The 14,084-nt window shown below is 38.2% G+C and overlaps 1 protein-coding gene across 2 annotated transcripts in view; it reads right to left on the reverse strand.

Annotated features, from left to right (window-relative positions):
- Positions 1-1,464: 1,464 nt before the first annotated feature.
- Positions 1,465-14,084, reverse strand: part of pam (peptidylglycine alpha-amidating monooxygenase) — a 66,859-nt gene continuing 54,239 nt past the window's right edge. Inside the window, exons 17-24 of one of the 2 annotated variants that reach the window (XM_038306942.1) lie at positions 11,141-11,351; positions 10,592-10,795; positions 10,243-10,358; positions 8,301-8,397; positions 8,055-8,105; positions 5,913-6,155; positions 4,729-4,788; positions 1,465-2,856 (exon numbers count right to left, since the gene is read on the reverse strand). In XM_038306942.1, the coding sequence (XP_038162870.1) occupies positions 2,666-2,856; positions 4,729-4,788; positions 5,913-6,155; positions 8,055-8,105; positions 8,301-8,397; positions 10,243-10,358; positions 10,592-10,795; positions 11,141-11,351 (1,173 nt within the window). In that variant the 3' untranslated portion in view covers positions 1,465-2,665. The remainder of the gene's footprint in view (positions 2,857-4,728; positions 4,789-5,912; positions 6,156-8,054; positions 8,106-8,300; positions 8,398-10,242; positions 10,359-10,591; positions 10,796-11,140; positions 11,352-14,084) is intronic. The other variant, XM_038306941.1, reaches the window with a different exon arrangement.

Raw genomic sequence — 14,084 nt, forward strand, 5'->3', positions numbered from 1 at the left:
CCAGCCTCTCATCATAACTGTTGGCACTACACTCTCTGTCCTCATGACAACTGGAGCTGGATCTTAAACTATTCTCTAGGCTGCCCTATTCTTTGATGTGTTAGAAGTTTGCAATATACATAATTGGTATAGTTACAGAATCTACAACTAATTTACACAAAAAGTACTAAAATGTAGATTATAAGTGAATGGCCTGTCTGTGTAAGAGTAAAACAATCATAAGCCACAGAAAAGTGATACCTTCTGTTGAAAAATTACAATGGGTGATGCATGACGTCCACTTCATTGGACACATGGTTAATCGTAACTTTATACATATTGGATAATACATACTGTTGGCCTTGGATTGGATGCATACTGTTGGGCTTTCTGGATTCAGAAGACATTTACTTGCAGTATCTGACCACTGAATTGAACTCAATGGAGTGTGGCAGCAGAGAGCATTTTAAACACTCATGGAATTTCATTAGAGAAATCAATGCATTAAAGAGATATTTACTTTTTTTTAGCTGTCCACTACATTGACCCCTTCAGAGGGTTAGGGGGTATCTTATTTTTAATTGAAACAAATTAATATGTATTTGTAAACATATTCTATAAAGAATCCCATAAAAATGGACGGTTCAACAGAGTTATGGCTCTGGATGAGTTTAGCAACTGCATTAAAAAGATATATAGGATTATTCTTATTCTCCTCAATTAAGGAGGACAAATATGCTGCTCTTGTGGTGTCAAGTCTGACATAGAGGAAAAATTGCAAACCTTCTTTTGGAAAGTACCGTAAGCTTGTATGAGCAATGCAAACAGCAAATTTTAAACAGTGTGCGTGAGGAGAAATGTGCTTGTGCACGCTCTCGCCCGCATTTAACAGGCGTTCCCCCTAGGAAGCGGGTACAGGGTTCTGCATGTGCATTTTTTTTGTGGAGAGGGTTGGTATTTTCAAAAATTTGTGAAAATCCTCCACTATACCTTTAAATTATGAATCAAAAGTTCCATCAAACAGCTGATGATACAAAAGTGGGAGATGACCCATGAGGTCAAAAATGAACACAGAAAAAACAGAAAGAAGTGTTTGTAAAGGAAGCAACATACATTAAGTGTAAAGTCCACTATAATTTCAATAACTCAAAAAGCAGAACCTCAAATCTAAAGCACGTCATTAATGTCTGTTCTGTACATGCGTCTTGTGGGTAGTAAGGGTCAGGTTGGGTGGCGTGTAGAAAAAAAGCTGGTTATGCAGCAGGTTACCATGACAGAGTGCATGAGGAAAGCTCCAAACTCATCCATTCTGGGAGAAGGTTCCAGTTGATTTTTTATTGCCTTTTCGTGTGGATGGGACGCCCTATCTGACCAAGATATGCATGCACCCCCCAACCAGGCTTCTTCTGGGCGTTTATATATCAGACATCTTACACTAAATGTAATGATCTCCAAGGTCAGTGAGACACAAAATATCAGCAGCGATGCTTTGCAGACACTTTATTACACAAATACAACAGTTACTGAAAATAGCACTCTTGTACTTAAACAACTGTAGGCTATATGGTAGGCCATATGTGACAGCGTAGCTTAATATCTATGGCATGCGGTAAGGAAAGCCTTTAAAAAGTCATAGCAAACTATGAGCAGTGGCAGAAAAAAACAGTTTAAAAATAACAACTAAAAACAAACAACACATAACCTGGTGATACAGAAAGCAACTGAGTGGCCTGAGCATATAAATTTATACTTTTTTTGTTTTGTTTTTCGATGCATCTATACTGAATTATTCACTTTCATTTGCTAAACAAAGTGTCTAAATAGCAGTTAAAAGGAAAATAAATTCTTAGTCTCTTCATGCTGTCCTAAATACAGTATCAGAACAAGTGTGCTGTTTTTTGTAAACTCATTAAATGTAAAGAACCAATTTATCAATCTAACCAACTGCTGCAACGAGTTTCAGCAACCAAAACACTACAGAAGCATGAAGATACAGAATATTTTCCTTTAAGAGAACAACAATGCAAATGGAGGAAGGCACAGAAGTACAAATCAAATGATACGCAAGTACAACATTAATGCAGAAAGGACATTAGATGTTACCATTTCAACTTCAGCTACACGTTACAGGCTTCTGCTCTAAAATCCTGCTTGATTTCTGTCCCCATCATAAAAATATTGAAATTTAGGATGAAATTTATCGACCATTTTCCAGCAGAGTGAATCATGTGCAGCAGCCACGGGGTGAAAAAAAGACCTGACAGCAGCCCCACCTAGCATTAGCATTGGTCTATGCACTTCAGTCAGATATAGCTGAAAATTGTATTAAAATGATTTAAAAGAAACAAAAAAAGATAAAAAAAAAAAAATATTAAAAACTTTATGAAAATCATTCACATAATAATAATGCAGATTTTCTTTGACTTTTATGGCTAAACATGAAATTAGTGGACATTTGTTTTAGGGACTGAGCTAATATTTTCCATAAAGGCAATTTTTATAGAAGAAAAATATAAATATAATTATTTTGTCTCCAACACTTTATCAAGATGACAATAAAATAAATTTTATATACAAGAAAACATTTAAAAATATAAAATAAATAGCATTATTGGCAGCTGACAACATTTACAAAAACATTGAATAAGCAGGTGTGATAAATGAGAGGCAGCTGGGCCTGGGCCGCCTAAGAGGAGGACTGAGGAGGAGGTGGACGAGGGGGAGGAGCAGAATACTCCTCTGTGTCAGAATCGCTGCTGTCCTCCACGTTTCTCTCCTGGTCACTGCCTTCAGTGCTCAGCTGGTCGAAACCCTGACGACTGTAGCCTTTGTGGGAAGCAAAGAATTTCCCCAGGTTCAAAGTCCCCACAGCTTTACCTGAGAGCGAGGAGAAGAACGGAGTTAGCTCCTGTTGACATCAGGTCACCCTTCACTGCTGATTTGTTTATATGCAATATATACAGCTACCAATTTCAAATCAGATATATTCTCCTCTAATTAACCCTTTATAGGGCAATCATTGAAATACTTTAAAATCTAAATTCCAGCACAAGACCTTATTACCTTTGTAACATTAAAAAATATGGATATTTTGATGGCAAAAACGTATTAATTAATTAATTAATGTAATAACAAGAAACGCCAAATTACCCAAATATATTAAGAAAAATAACAAAAGTGTTTCTGTAAGAAATTAATGAAAAACACAGAGTAAAAGAAACAATTTTTATTTATTTTTTTTTTGGTGCAACATAACCTTAGAGGCATTAATGCTGATACTGGCACTTAAATTCTTTGGTTTATAAACTTAAATATAATTGTTAACTAGGCTTATTAACTTTTTAACTTTACTTTTTAACTTTTCACTTAGCTTTTTACCTTTTTTCTTGACTTGTTAACTTTTTTTCAACTTTATTTGCTTAATGAGTGGAAATAGATCTTGTGCTTTTAGACCTCACTGAGGGACGGAGGGGGGGGGATTCCATTTGTAAGGGGTCTGACAGTGATCAAAAATGGTAACTTGCCCTATAAAGGTTAAAAGTCTTTCCTGGTATAATGCAATTCTGAGTCAGCTGCTCTATTTATGATAGAACATGAACATAAAATTCAGTTTTGTTTTTTTAATGCTAAACTAAACTTGTTTGTCTTTCTTATTTTTACTTGAACCGATCACAAAAAGACTAGTCAGGGCAAAATCAAAATGTCCAGAAATCTCAGACTAAGCAGTCAAAGTATTTATTTTAAAATCTCCACTGTTCCCGCCTAAACTGACTCAACTCAGATGCTCACCTTTGCTCTGCAAAATCAATGACATTCCAGGGATCTATCTAATACATCCTGTAAGTAAATTATTCTACACAAGGAGAGATAATACAGAAATTATGCAAAACTTTTGATCAGAATACTAGATGTTAAATCAAACACAGAAATGTGGCTTCAATGCTGAGAGGCAAATTCTAAAGGCCAGAACAGCTAAAGAAAACTCCAACAGACTATAAACCAGTGGGGTAGATTAACACTAATTAAGTTAGAATATCTTATTTGCTTAATTAAAAGTTTTAGAGAGTGACGTTTGATCCTCTGCAGAGTCCACCATAAGTATCTGTCAGGTAGGGGAGGTATATACAACTTCACAAACTCTCAGCTCTTAAATAGTTGAAGTTTTCAGTTTCTGAATTTAGGGAAATTAATCTAAATATAAAATACCTCTCCAGCTTCCTGCAAACCGTAGCTGCTACCTTTATCAAACTCCATCACATGCGGGTAAATTAACTGGATTCTCTACTTACTGCCTGATAAAAGTATCCATAGGAGCTTAGTTGTCAAATTAGCTCCTAAATCCTTCAATAATCACGTAGAGGCAATGAACAATGGCGATCATCTATTTTCAGTTTTCTATCTATGTAAACTACAGACCCTGCCTAATTTAAAAAGTCAGTAGTAAATTTGTCTTAAAGTAATATTATTTTCCTTGAATCAAGAAGGTTGGCAAAACTACAAACTAATTGAATTCTATTGTTTACGATTAAAATAAGAAGAAAATCATCTCTGTTATCTTAATTAAATTCCATAATCTCCAATTACCTTAGTTTAAAGGCAGAAACACTGAGATAATCTGATTTACCCTCTTAAATTAAGGGCAAATATACTCATTCTAAGTATTTTTCACTTTTTGGAGGGTCAGTTTTCACAGTGCCACAAATGTTGATTGTTTCCAGTTTTCAGTTTTTACTATGATGAATAACTTACCTCGAATTTTCCCCAGGACTCCACCCATAGAGTGCGGCTCTAGTTTAATGTCATTTCTCTCTGAAAACAAAGAGAACCCTAAATTAGGTCAGGTCACACAGATCCCCACCACTTTAACACCTCATTCACTATAAATATTTAATGTTAGGTTCACACTAGTTGGTGAGCGGGTGACGAGACGTTTAGAGGAAGCACAGAGCTGCTTCCTGTAAACTAAATCTTCATTTCTCTTCTTTCCCTGAAGGAGCTTTGAATTCCATGTAGGGCGTTTGATAAAACTGATGCCAGTTTTTTAACTGTTATGCCACCAGGGCACATCAGGTTAGTATCACGAAGGATTAACAAGTGGAGTTTCTGCTCTAGCTGTCAGACAATTTCAGGGAAGCTTATCTGCATGCCGATTATCTACTTTGGGTTTTCAGTCTGACGGAAATTCTTTGCAGGCAGCTTGATGTCTAATCAGCTTTTCTAAATGTGCAATCACCACCTAGAACTAAGCAAAAGAATTTTTAAATTAAGTGTATTTACTCCTAATTTGTGACAGGGAAAAAAGATGATTTGCCAGTGGAATGGGTATTTTTACTCTTGCCCTAACAACTAGGCCACTAACTCTCCCAAATATAAGAAAATTAGATAATATGCACTTCAAATAAGACAATGCATTTGTTTTTCCTTATTTTAACAAAACTAGCAAAGTAACAACTGTGTTGAAACACTACCAAACCAAACATCTGGTTTATACATGTTGAATCCCACCTCAAAGTTATTACTGAATCTGGGCCTGCATAAGGCAAAATATTTACCAAAATAAAAGCTTCCAGTAAATTTGACTTTCTAAGTTTCTTCCAGAAGAAACTGTTGCTTCCAGATGGAAAAAAAACCTGGGGTGGCACACTGAAACTATTATAGTTTCAGGGTTTGAACCTATTGAATTCTATTGTGGTACACCTGCCAGTATAAATCATAAAGACTTAAGTAAACATGTCGTCATATCTTTGTTTATTGTGTGATTTTTATTGTTACGCCGCTGGCTGTGCATGATGGGATGGAACGCTTCATCGATGCTATAATTTACCCTGGCCAGTGGGGTGGCCATGGCATTTCACAGGGTGGCCACCCCCTGGTGGCGCCACTGCACTCTGGAAGAAACTTCCAACCCTGCTATGATTTTTCTTCATACTTACTGTTTTTACTCCAGCACATGAAGAATCCAAGGAAGACGATGACCAGCAGAAGGATGAGAAGCAGAGAAACGACGACGGCTGGGAGGACGCTCTGTTTTCTGTCGGCTTTAGGAGTGCTTTTCCTCGGTTCCACTTCCACCAGTGGATGGGTTTTTTCGGCCACAGTTTGCTTCTCCTTGATGGTGGCTACCTTTGAAATGTTGAGATGTGGTCTCAGCTTGGCTTGAACAAATGCCTCGACTTCTACATGGAGAGATTAAACAAGCAATATTAATTATCACCAGCTTTTACTAAAGGAAAAAAAAATATTTGTGAGCAGAGAAATATAGTTTGAATTGACTTGGTGATCTGGTTGATTGTAGTATTTTTATACTAGAATCAACCAGATCACCATCAAGTTTAGGATCTTAGTTTGAAGAGAGAAAATAAAAATGAGTCAGAAGGTTAGGGTCAATGTCAATAATTACACAGTAAAATGTTTGGACAGATTATATATCTTATAAATGGTCTTCTTCTCTTAGAGTATAAAATTCTCCAGACATTATTTATTCTGGGTTTTGAAAGTAGTAATATATTTGAGTTATAATCGCGATACAAAATATATATTACATTATGTTTAAATTACCTTCATAAACAATAGAGCACATAAAATTGCACTGATATACTCATTCAAACATCTGTTTTTAAATTTAAAACAGTTTATTTTAACCAGCTCAAAGCTTTTTACAAATGATACTGCACACAATACCAAATAAAATGTGACATCATTCAGAATGAAAAAAGAAATTTCCCTCGCAAATTACAAAAACAAAACTCAAAACTGTCCAAAAAGTAGAGAACTATTAGAGTTTATGCGCTGCTCCTTTTTCTCATAGGCGAAGCGTTTACACTCCAGAGCAGAAGGTGGCGGTACTGCGACCAAAGCCAACCACCAGTAGTAAACAAGAAGAAGAAGAAGCGAAGCAGCGTAGCCGGGTGTAGCAGGGAAAAAAATCAGTTGTGGAGAATTGTGTGGGTATGGCGAGAGGGAAAGAACAGGAGTTGGAAGATGCGCCAGCAGCACTTTATAGGTCTGGTGTATGGGACCACTTTGCATTTAGAGTGACCTACGATGAAGGCGGAAAGAAAGTTGCGGATAAAAGTGCAACAGTGTGCAAGCATTGTGCAACACGTTTTGTTTATGCTAACAGCAACATGACCAACATGTCATGCTAACCCTGAAATCCCTCATACTCCGTCAGCGCTCCGCCCCGCTGCGCTCCAGACCGCCTGCACAAAGCAAAGCCTACAGCCTCCACTGTGGCTCCCGATGGCTCCGCTCTGAGTTCCTTGGAGATCGTAGAGAGCATGCGCCAGATGATTAAATTCAAAGCAGAAAAACATACGGAAATGATCCAGGGTTTCATTTAAAATAATAATAATAATACTAAATAATACTAAATAATCCATTATTTTTTGGGGGATTTTTTTCATTAATTTCATAAATTTTTATGGGATTTCGGGGTAACAATCAACATATACCGAATCGAACCGAACCGAAAACCGTGACCACGAAACCGTGAATCGAACCGAACCGTTGATTTTGTCAAGTTTAGAAAATGCCTGCAAAAACTCTGAACAAGACCACATAACATTGAAAGTATTAGAGCATCTAAGAAAACATGGAAATAACATAATAAATAGCGTCTGTGATTTCCCTCCATCGCTTCCTGTTTCTCTCATGGGATCACTTTTTCAAACGCCAAGGTCAACCTCATCAACTAACAGCGGATTTATTATTTTTGTATATATATATATGTATATGTATATATCTATATATATATATATACATATATATATATATATATATATATATATATATATATATATATATATATATATATATATATATATATATATATATATATATATATAGAATTTGTTTCTGTTTCTTGATTTTTCTGGCTTTCGTTTTGTTTAAATATCCTCTTTTTTATTAGTGTTAAACCAAAAGTATAACTAATTTTCTGTGTAAGAATGGAAAAAAAAAGAACTGTAAAAATACCAAGTCTCAAACATCACTTTAGTATGAAATATTAGGAACATTTCACATAAAATATTACTAAAAATATCAGCAGCTAAGTTACATTCTGCAGAGCTTACCTTCAAGTTCCTGGACTTCAATTCCAGCTTTCTTGACAGAGCGGTGCAACTCTGCAAAGTACAGACAGACAAGTTTCTAATAGAAAGTAAAGAATGTAGTATGCACACATCACAAATGGAACTTCACATCTAATAACAACAAAAATCGATTATAGACAATTATTCGGATTCCCTGCCTGGAAACATTGAAAAGCAGGAGAACTTTTACAGAATGCTTCAGAGTGGCAATAATGAAGATGAACTTACTTTCAGCAGAAAACTTAAAGACTGATTTGTTTCCTGCATCCCCAACAAAAATAGTTCCATCCTTAGTTACAACAATGTCATGAGGCATTTTAAACTCCTGTTGAAAAGGAAAACACTGATCAGTTCATACTTCAAAGGAGGACGAAACATCATGAATATCTAAAAAGTTTTCAAAATTTCAAAATTTTCCCAGTTGACACAAACTTTAATGTATTTTATTTATGCTGGGTGCCCCTGTTGTCTGTTCATGTGTTGTTCTCAAGAACATACTTGGCGAAGGCACGAGTCTGTACTCACATTCTTATGAAATGAGAAACGGTCCTTGTTTTAAAGCTAATGAAACTGGAGGAGCTGCTGCTCATGTGAATGGGCGTCTCAGGCTTATGGCCTCACAATGGAAAAGCAAACAACAAAGCGCCGAGGGAGATTAAAGGTTGCATGAAGTTGTGTTGCAGAGAAGGTCTTTGATAATTTGAATTAGGGTTGCAATTAAAGATTATTTTGCTAATCCATCAAACGGTTAATAATCAGATAGCAAAAAGTTATGTAGAGAAGATTTTTTACAGAACTGAACCAGGTGAAACTAAAACTTTAGTTTTGTGGAGTTCTGGATAAAGCATAATGGCAGCTGAAAAAAGTTTTTGTTAAACTTACATGCAAAATACTTATGTTTTTGTTACAGTTTTGGTATAATTACTGCTCTAAGTGGATCTCTCTTTCAGCTAAAGACATGTTTCAGAGTCTCTATATTCTAGTTAACGATTAATCGATTACTAAAGTAGTTCACCATTATTTGAGGTGTGGGCAGTGCTATCCAAACCTTGAACAAAACTTTCACTATTGTCTGATGGGTCACTGATAAGTCTGCGTTTTTCCTGGGGTGGGCAATCACCTTTGGACTTGCTTGCAGAATCTGAGCCGCTTCCTACCGACTTCTCATTATTCCCTCTCCACCTGGATCGCTATCACCAATATTTTAAAGCATTTCTAAAGCCTCTTTTGCTGTTAGATTTTTTCTAAAAGCCAATTTTCCGTATTAGCCAAAGAGTTCTAGGTAGAATGTTGGCTGCTAGGCAATGGTGCTAAACGTCAATCACCGCTGGAAGAATTTCAAATGCAACTAATAGAGCAATCAAAATGAAGGCCGTGGGAGATCATGTAAAATTAACTACATTTTAAAGTTTTTATTTTATATTTTTTTTAAAACTATGTGAAAATGAAGGAAATATAGAAACAGGAAAAGTCAGTTAACATTAGCAACATATGATTAATGTAAATAAAGTTCTTTGCCTTTAAAATCTCAGACCATCAAAATGACGGCATTGGGAGTTCTAGTGCTAATGGTTTCAGCCTAAGTTTGAATCCGCCTGTTTGGTTCCCATCTTAACCTCAGAGTGCTGCATCCCTCTATGCATTGTGGGAAACTGCAAGCACATTATTTAATTATCCCTCCTGATTCCCTGAAGCTCTTACACATTTCATTGCTACATTTATAAGTAATGTTCTTCCTCATTCGCCTTTCTATTGAAATCAATGCTAAGCCTTTGTCTATTTGCCTTTGAGTCAAACCCTTTGATTAAACAGAGCTCTAAGAGCTGTTGAGCATCCTGACCCTGTTTTAAACCTCTCTACAGCAGAAAAGCCAATAGAAAACCAATAAAAAATCATTTTAAAAGTAAGTTACTGCATTCAATTGGTCGTAAAACAGGCATTTAATTTAATTATTAATCGTAATCTCAAAATATCAACCCTTCCCAACACTTTTAGCATTTTTAAGGACTGAAGCTACTAGAACAATTACAAAAATACAAAATAAACCCAAAATTTGTAATAGTAAAATGCATTTTAGGCCACGGTTTTCTGGTCTCTCTTTATTCAGTAGGGTGTGGGGCTGGTTGAAGGTGAATTCTTTGTTTATGTAAGCATGTTGCCAAGTGTTTACCTTTTGGGTGGGGCTGAAGGAATCCAAAATTTGCTTAGTTGAATAACCCAGAACAAAACCTCTAAGAGGAGTAAAATGGTTGGATGAGTCCCCATTCACTGCAAAGATCAGGCCATCTTCATTGAGGAGAAATAAAGAGAAAGGACCGAAACAACCATGAAACACATCAAGCATATAAAAAATCCCCTAAATGAAACATATACAAACTCAATTACAAATAACATAAGTAAAAAAAAAAAAAAGTTCCAAATGTATTAAATTGCACCAAATTGAGAGAGAGTGAGACTGAAATTTAAAATCATAGATTAAAAAGAAAGGATAACTTGTGGATGACTGACAGGATACTAACCTTCAGCAGGACTATAGGCGATGGCGAAAACTTCTCCTCCAAACTCTTCATTTTTTATTTCTTTGACAAACTCCCCAGTTTCTGCTATGAAGCACTGGATACGTCCATTTTCCCTGTCAGCTACACAAACTTCCTTTCTGTCAGGAAGGAACACTAGGCTGTGAGGGATCTGAAATGGTGTACGCCTCCTTCTGTCTGATGAACCTAAACCAGAAGAAATGACACAAGGCACATATGAAAGATTTCTGTCTCCAGTGCATCAGAGTTAGTGATGAGTAATCCAACTAAATTACACTTTCATTACTGCTCTGTCCAAAAAAGCTAATAAACAATCCACTGGACTTGGTTTCCAAGTTTGAAGACCCATCCAGGAAGCTTTTTAATTCAAATGTACGGAATAGCGTTGAGTTGCTTTATACATTACCCTACACAGCCTTGGAATGGGGGTTGACCCCCATTCCAAAGGGGTGGACCCGTTCGTCTACTGTATAAAGCAACTCAACTCTATATTTGCTATATTTTTATAGAATTTGTGAAGTGAGCTGGTACCTGCACCCCACTGAGACAAGTATGTGCCATCAGCAGTGAACTTCAGTATCCTGGCATTGCAGTAGCCATCGGACACAAAGATGTTCCCAGTTTCAGGGTCGACTGCAACATCAGTTGGTTTGCAGAAGTGGTGGGTGTCACTGCCAGGCATGAACGCCTCACCCAGGACCAGCAGGGTTCTGTCTCTGCCATCACTGCTCACTTTTAACACCTGAAGAACAACAAAGATGGCAAAAGTGAAGAGAGCCACTTTAATAAGACACATCTGTTCTTAATTATTTTTATACATCTAAGGATGAAGTGCCTTTGTACCGTATTTTCACGACCATAAGGCGCACCGGACTAAAAGGCGCACTCTCAGTTATGTGTCCCATTTCTGTATTTAACACACACATAAGGCGCACCGGACTATAGGGCGCGTTTTTTATATACAGGTACAAGTCCTCTACTACCTTTAAATACCTCTACTGCGTATTTAAAAATACAGCGGGGGCAAAACTGAGTATGATTGTGCTTTATTCATGTATTTATTACAAAGTATTAATCAAACCTGGCAGCTGGCCGTGAGACAGAGACATCGCAGATGACACAGCGCTGTGGTCACTCCTAAATTAACTTAAAATCCTGAAACCTGCTGACGGAATATGTTCGCTTTTATTGCCGGTATCCTGGTGCCTGCAGCTAAAATTATTTAGATGAAAAACACCTGCCAGCAGCCGCGGTGAACCCCAGGCTGCCCAGCCTACAGGCTGCTGATGAAGAGATTTCTGCTGTCAGCGCACCGCTGGTATGTGGGGGTCTGAGCGCCTTCGACAGAAATAGATAATCTGGATGAACTGACTGCAATTATTAAGTTTTCAGGTGGACTTTCTCACTTAAAAACATATTAAAACTACTTTATTCCCACTGATCACAGCAAATATAGCTGCAAGATTTAGATTATTTAGATGAAAAAACACCTGCCAGCCACCGCGATGAAGAGGAGGAGACGCGCCGGGGATGCTGTTGAATTAAGTTTTCAGGGAGAAAAATACAGCGGGAGCAAAACTGAGTATGATTGTGCTTTATTCATGTATTTATTACAAAGTATTAATCAAACCCATCAAAGTCATCATCCTCTGTTTCTGAATAAAACAGCTGCGCTAAATCAGACATGCCAGTTTCCCCTTCTTCGCTGTCAGTCACTTTCCGTGCAGCGCGGCTCCTCAGAAATAATGCCGGCTTTTGCGAAAGCTTGAACAACAGAGCCAGCAGACACTTTAGTCCAAGCATCTACAATCCATCCGCAAACTGTGGCGTAATCTGCCCGGCGCTGCCTTCTTATCCTGAAACTGTGGTCTCCGTCGGTCATCCATCGCTCCCACGCCGCTCGCAGCCTTACTTCGAACGGCTGCTTCACACCGATGTCGAGCGGTTGAAGTTCCTTTGTCAGACCCCCGGGATAACGGCGAGCACAGCGTTCATTTGATTCACCTTTTTTTCACATCGGCTGTGAGATGGGCACGCAGCGATGGTGATGCGTGGAAAAAACCACCTAGTCTTCTCACATACACCTGCCTCAGCCACGCATCCATCCAGCCTTTTCCATTTGCGTTAATATCATATGTCATCAGAGCGCTGTCTGTCTCGCTGGCAGCTCCCAGATCAGCTTCTCTGATTGGTTGATGCGGCGCGTCCAGCAGCAAAACTTCAATTTTTCCATCTCGAGCAGCAGAAGCGCGGCGCTTCAGATGCTTAAACGCTCCCGACGTGCTGCACCAAAATGCGCTGCGGGACCTTTTGCTGCACCTATATGCGCGTCAACCATTGACTTTGCATGTAAACTCGCTGCTTCTGCTGCACCTGCTGGGTCCGGTTCACACCGATGTCGAGCAGCGTTAATTTGTTTTCCCATGTTTTTCACATCAGCTGTGAGATGGGCACGCATGGAGTTACATATTAACAGCGATGGTGAGGGGTGGAAAAAAAACACCTGGTCTCCTTACATTCAGCCACTCTTTCATCATCTCCTCAATGAGGTGGTCTCAAAAGTCGCAGTTACAACACACATAAGGCGCACCGCACCATAGGGCGCACCGCACATTTTGAGGGAAAAAAAAGACGTTTAAGTGCGCCTTATAGTCGTGAAAATACGGTATCCTGCTCCTATGAGTCAATACTTTTATGAAACTAGTTTCGTCATTATTGTAGCTTCAAGACGTTGAAAAAGAGTCATTTGCCCGAATAAGCCTCTTTCACATGTCTGGATCTGTTCCTGTTTGGCTGTGACTCCATCCTGGAGAGAAATATCAGCTGTGCTGCTGCCATCAACACCTTTGTTTCTAGATGTTAGAGATCTGCCTTTTTTTCAATGTAGTCCTTTTTCTCTGACTGTGACTAACTGGATGTGCTCTCTACATCCTCTGACATGGGAGCTGGCTCGGAGATCCTCTGCCTGGCTGTGTGTTTCCTAGAGTGGGCCGCCTTTTACAGTTTCCTTTCGTGTCTGCTTCTTTTTCTATGTCTGCTTCTGTCTCCTTGAACCCCAGTCGGCCTCGGCAGGTGGTCGTTCACACTGAGCCTGGTTCTGCTGGAGGTTTCTTCCAGTTAAAAGGGAGTTTTTCCTCTCCACTGTCGCTATAAGGATGCTTGGTGTGAAGGATTGCCTTCGAGTCACTGAGTCGATGTAATCAACTTGCCTAGATAGAAAACTTTGAATGAACTTGACTGTATGATCTGGTGAACTGTAAAGTACCCTGAGGTGACGTGTTGTGAATTGGCGCTATATAAATAAACTGAATTGAATTTTCTCAGATACACTTTAGAACGATGCGTTTAAACAACTAAACTATGTCTCACTGTCCATTTAAACAGCCGATCATTAGCTTCAGATTTGGGTTTTCATGTTAGCTTCTGCTAATGGTGTTGGATCTAGGTAATACTGTGATATAGCTCTTCTTTTAGT

The sequence above is a fragment of the Cyprinodon tularosa genome, unplaced genomic scaffold, assembly GCF_016077235.1.
Source record: "Cyprinodon tularosa strain WSP-4 unplaced genomic scaffold, ASM1607723v1 ctg598, whole genome shotgun sequence".
In the NCBI taxonomy this organism is placed as follows: domain Eukaryota; kingdom Metazoa; phylum Chordata; class Actinopteri; order Cyprinodontiformes; family Cyprinodontidae; genus Cyprinodon; species Cyprinodon tularosa.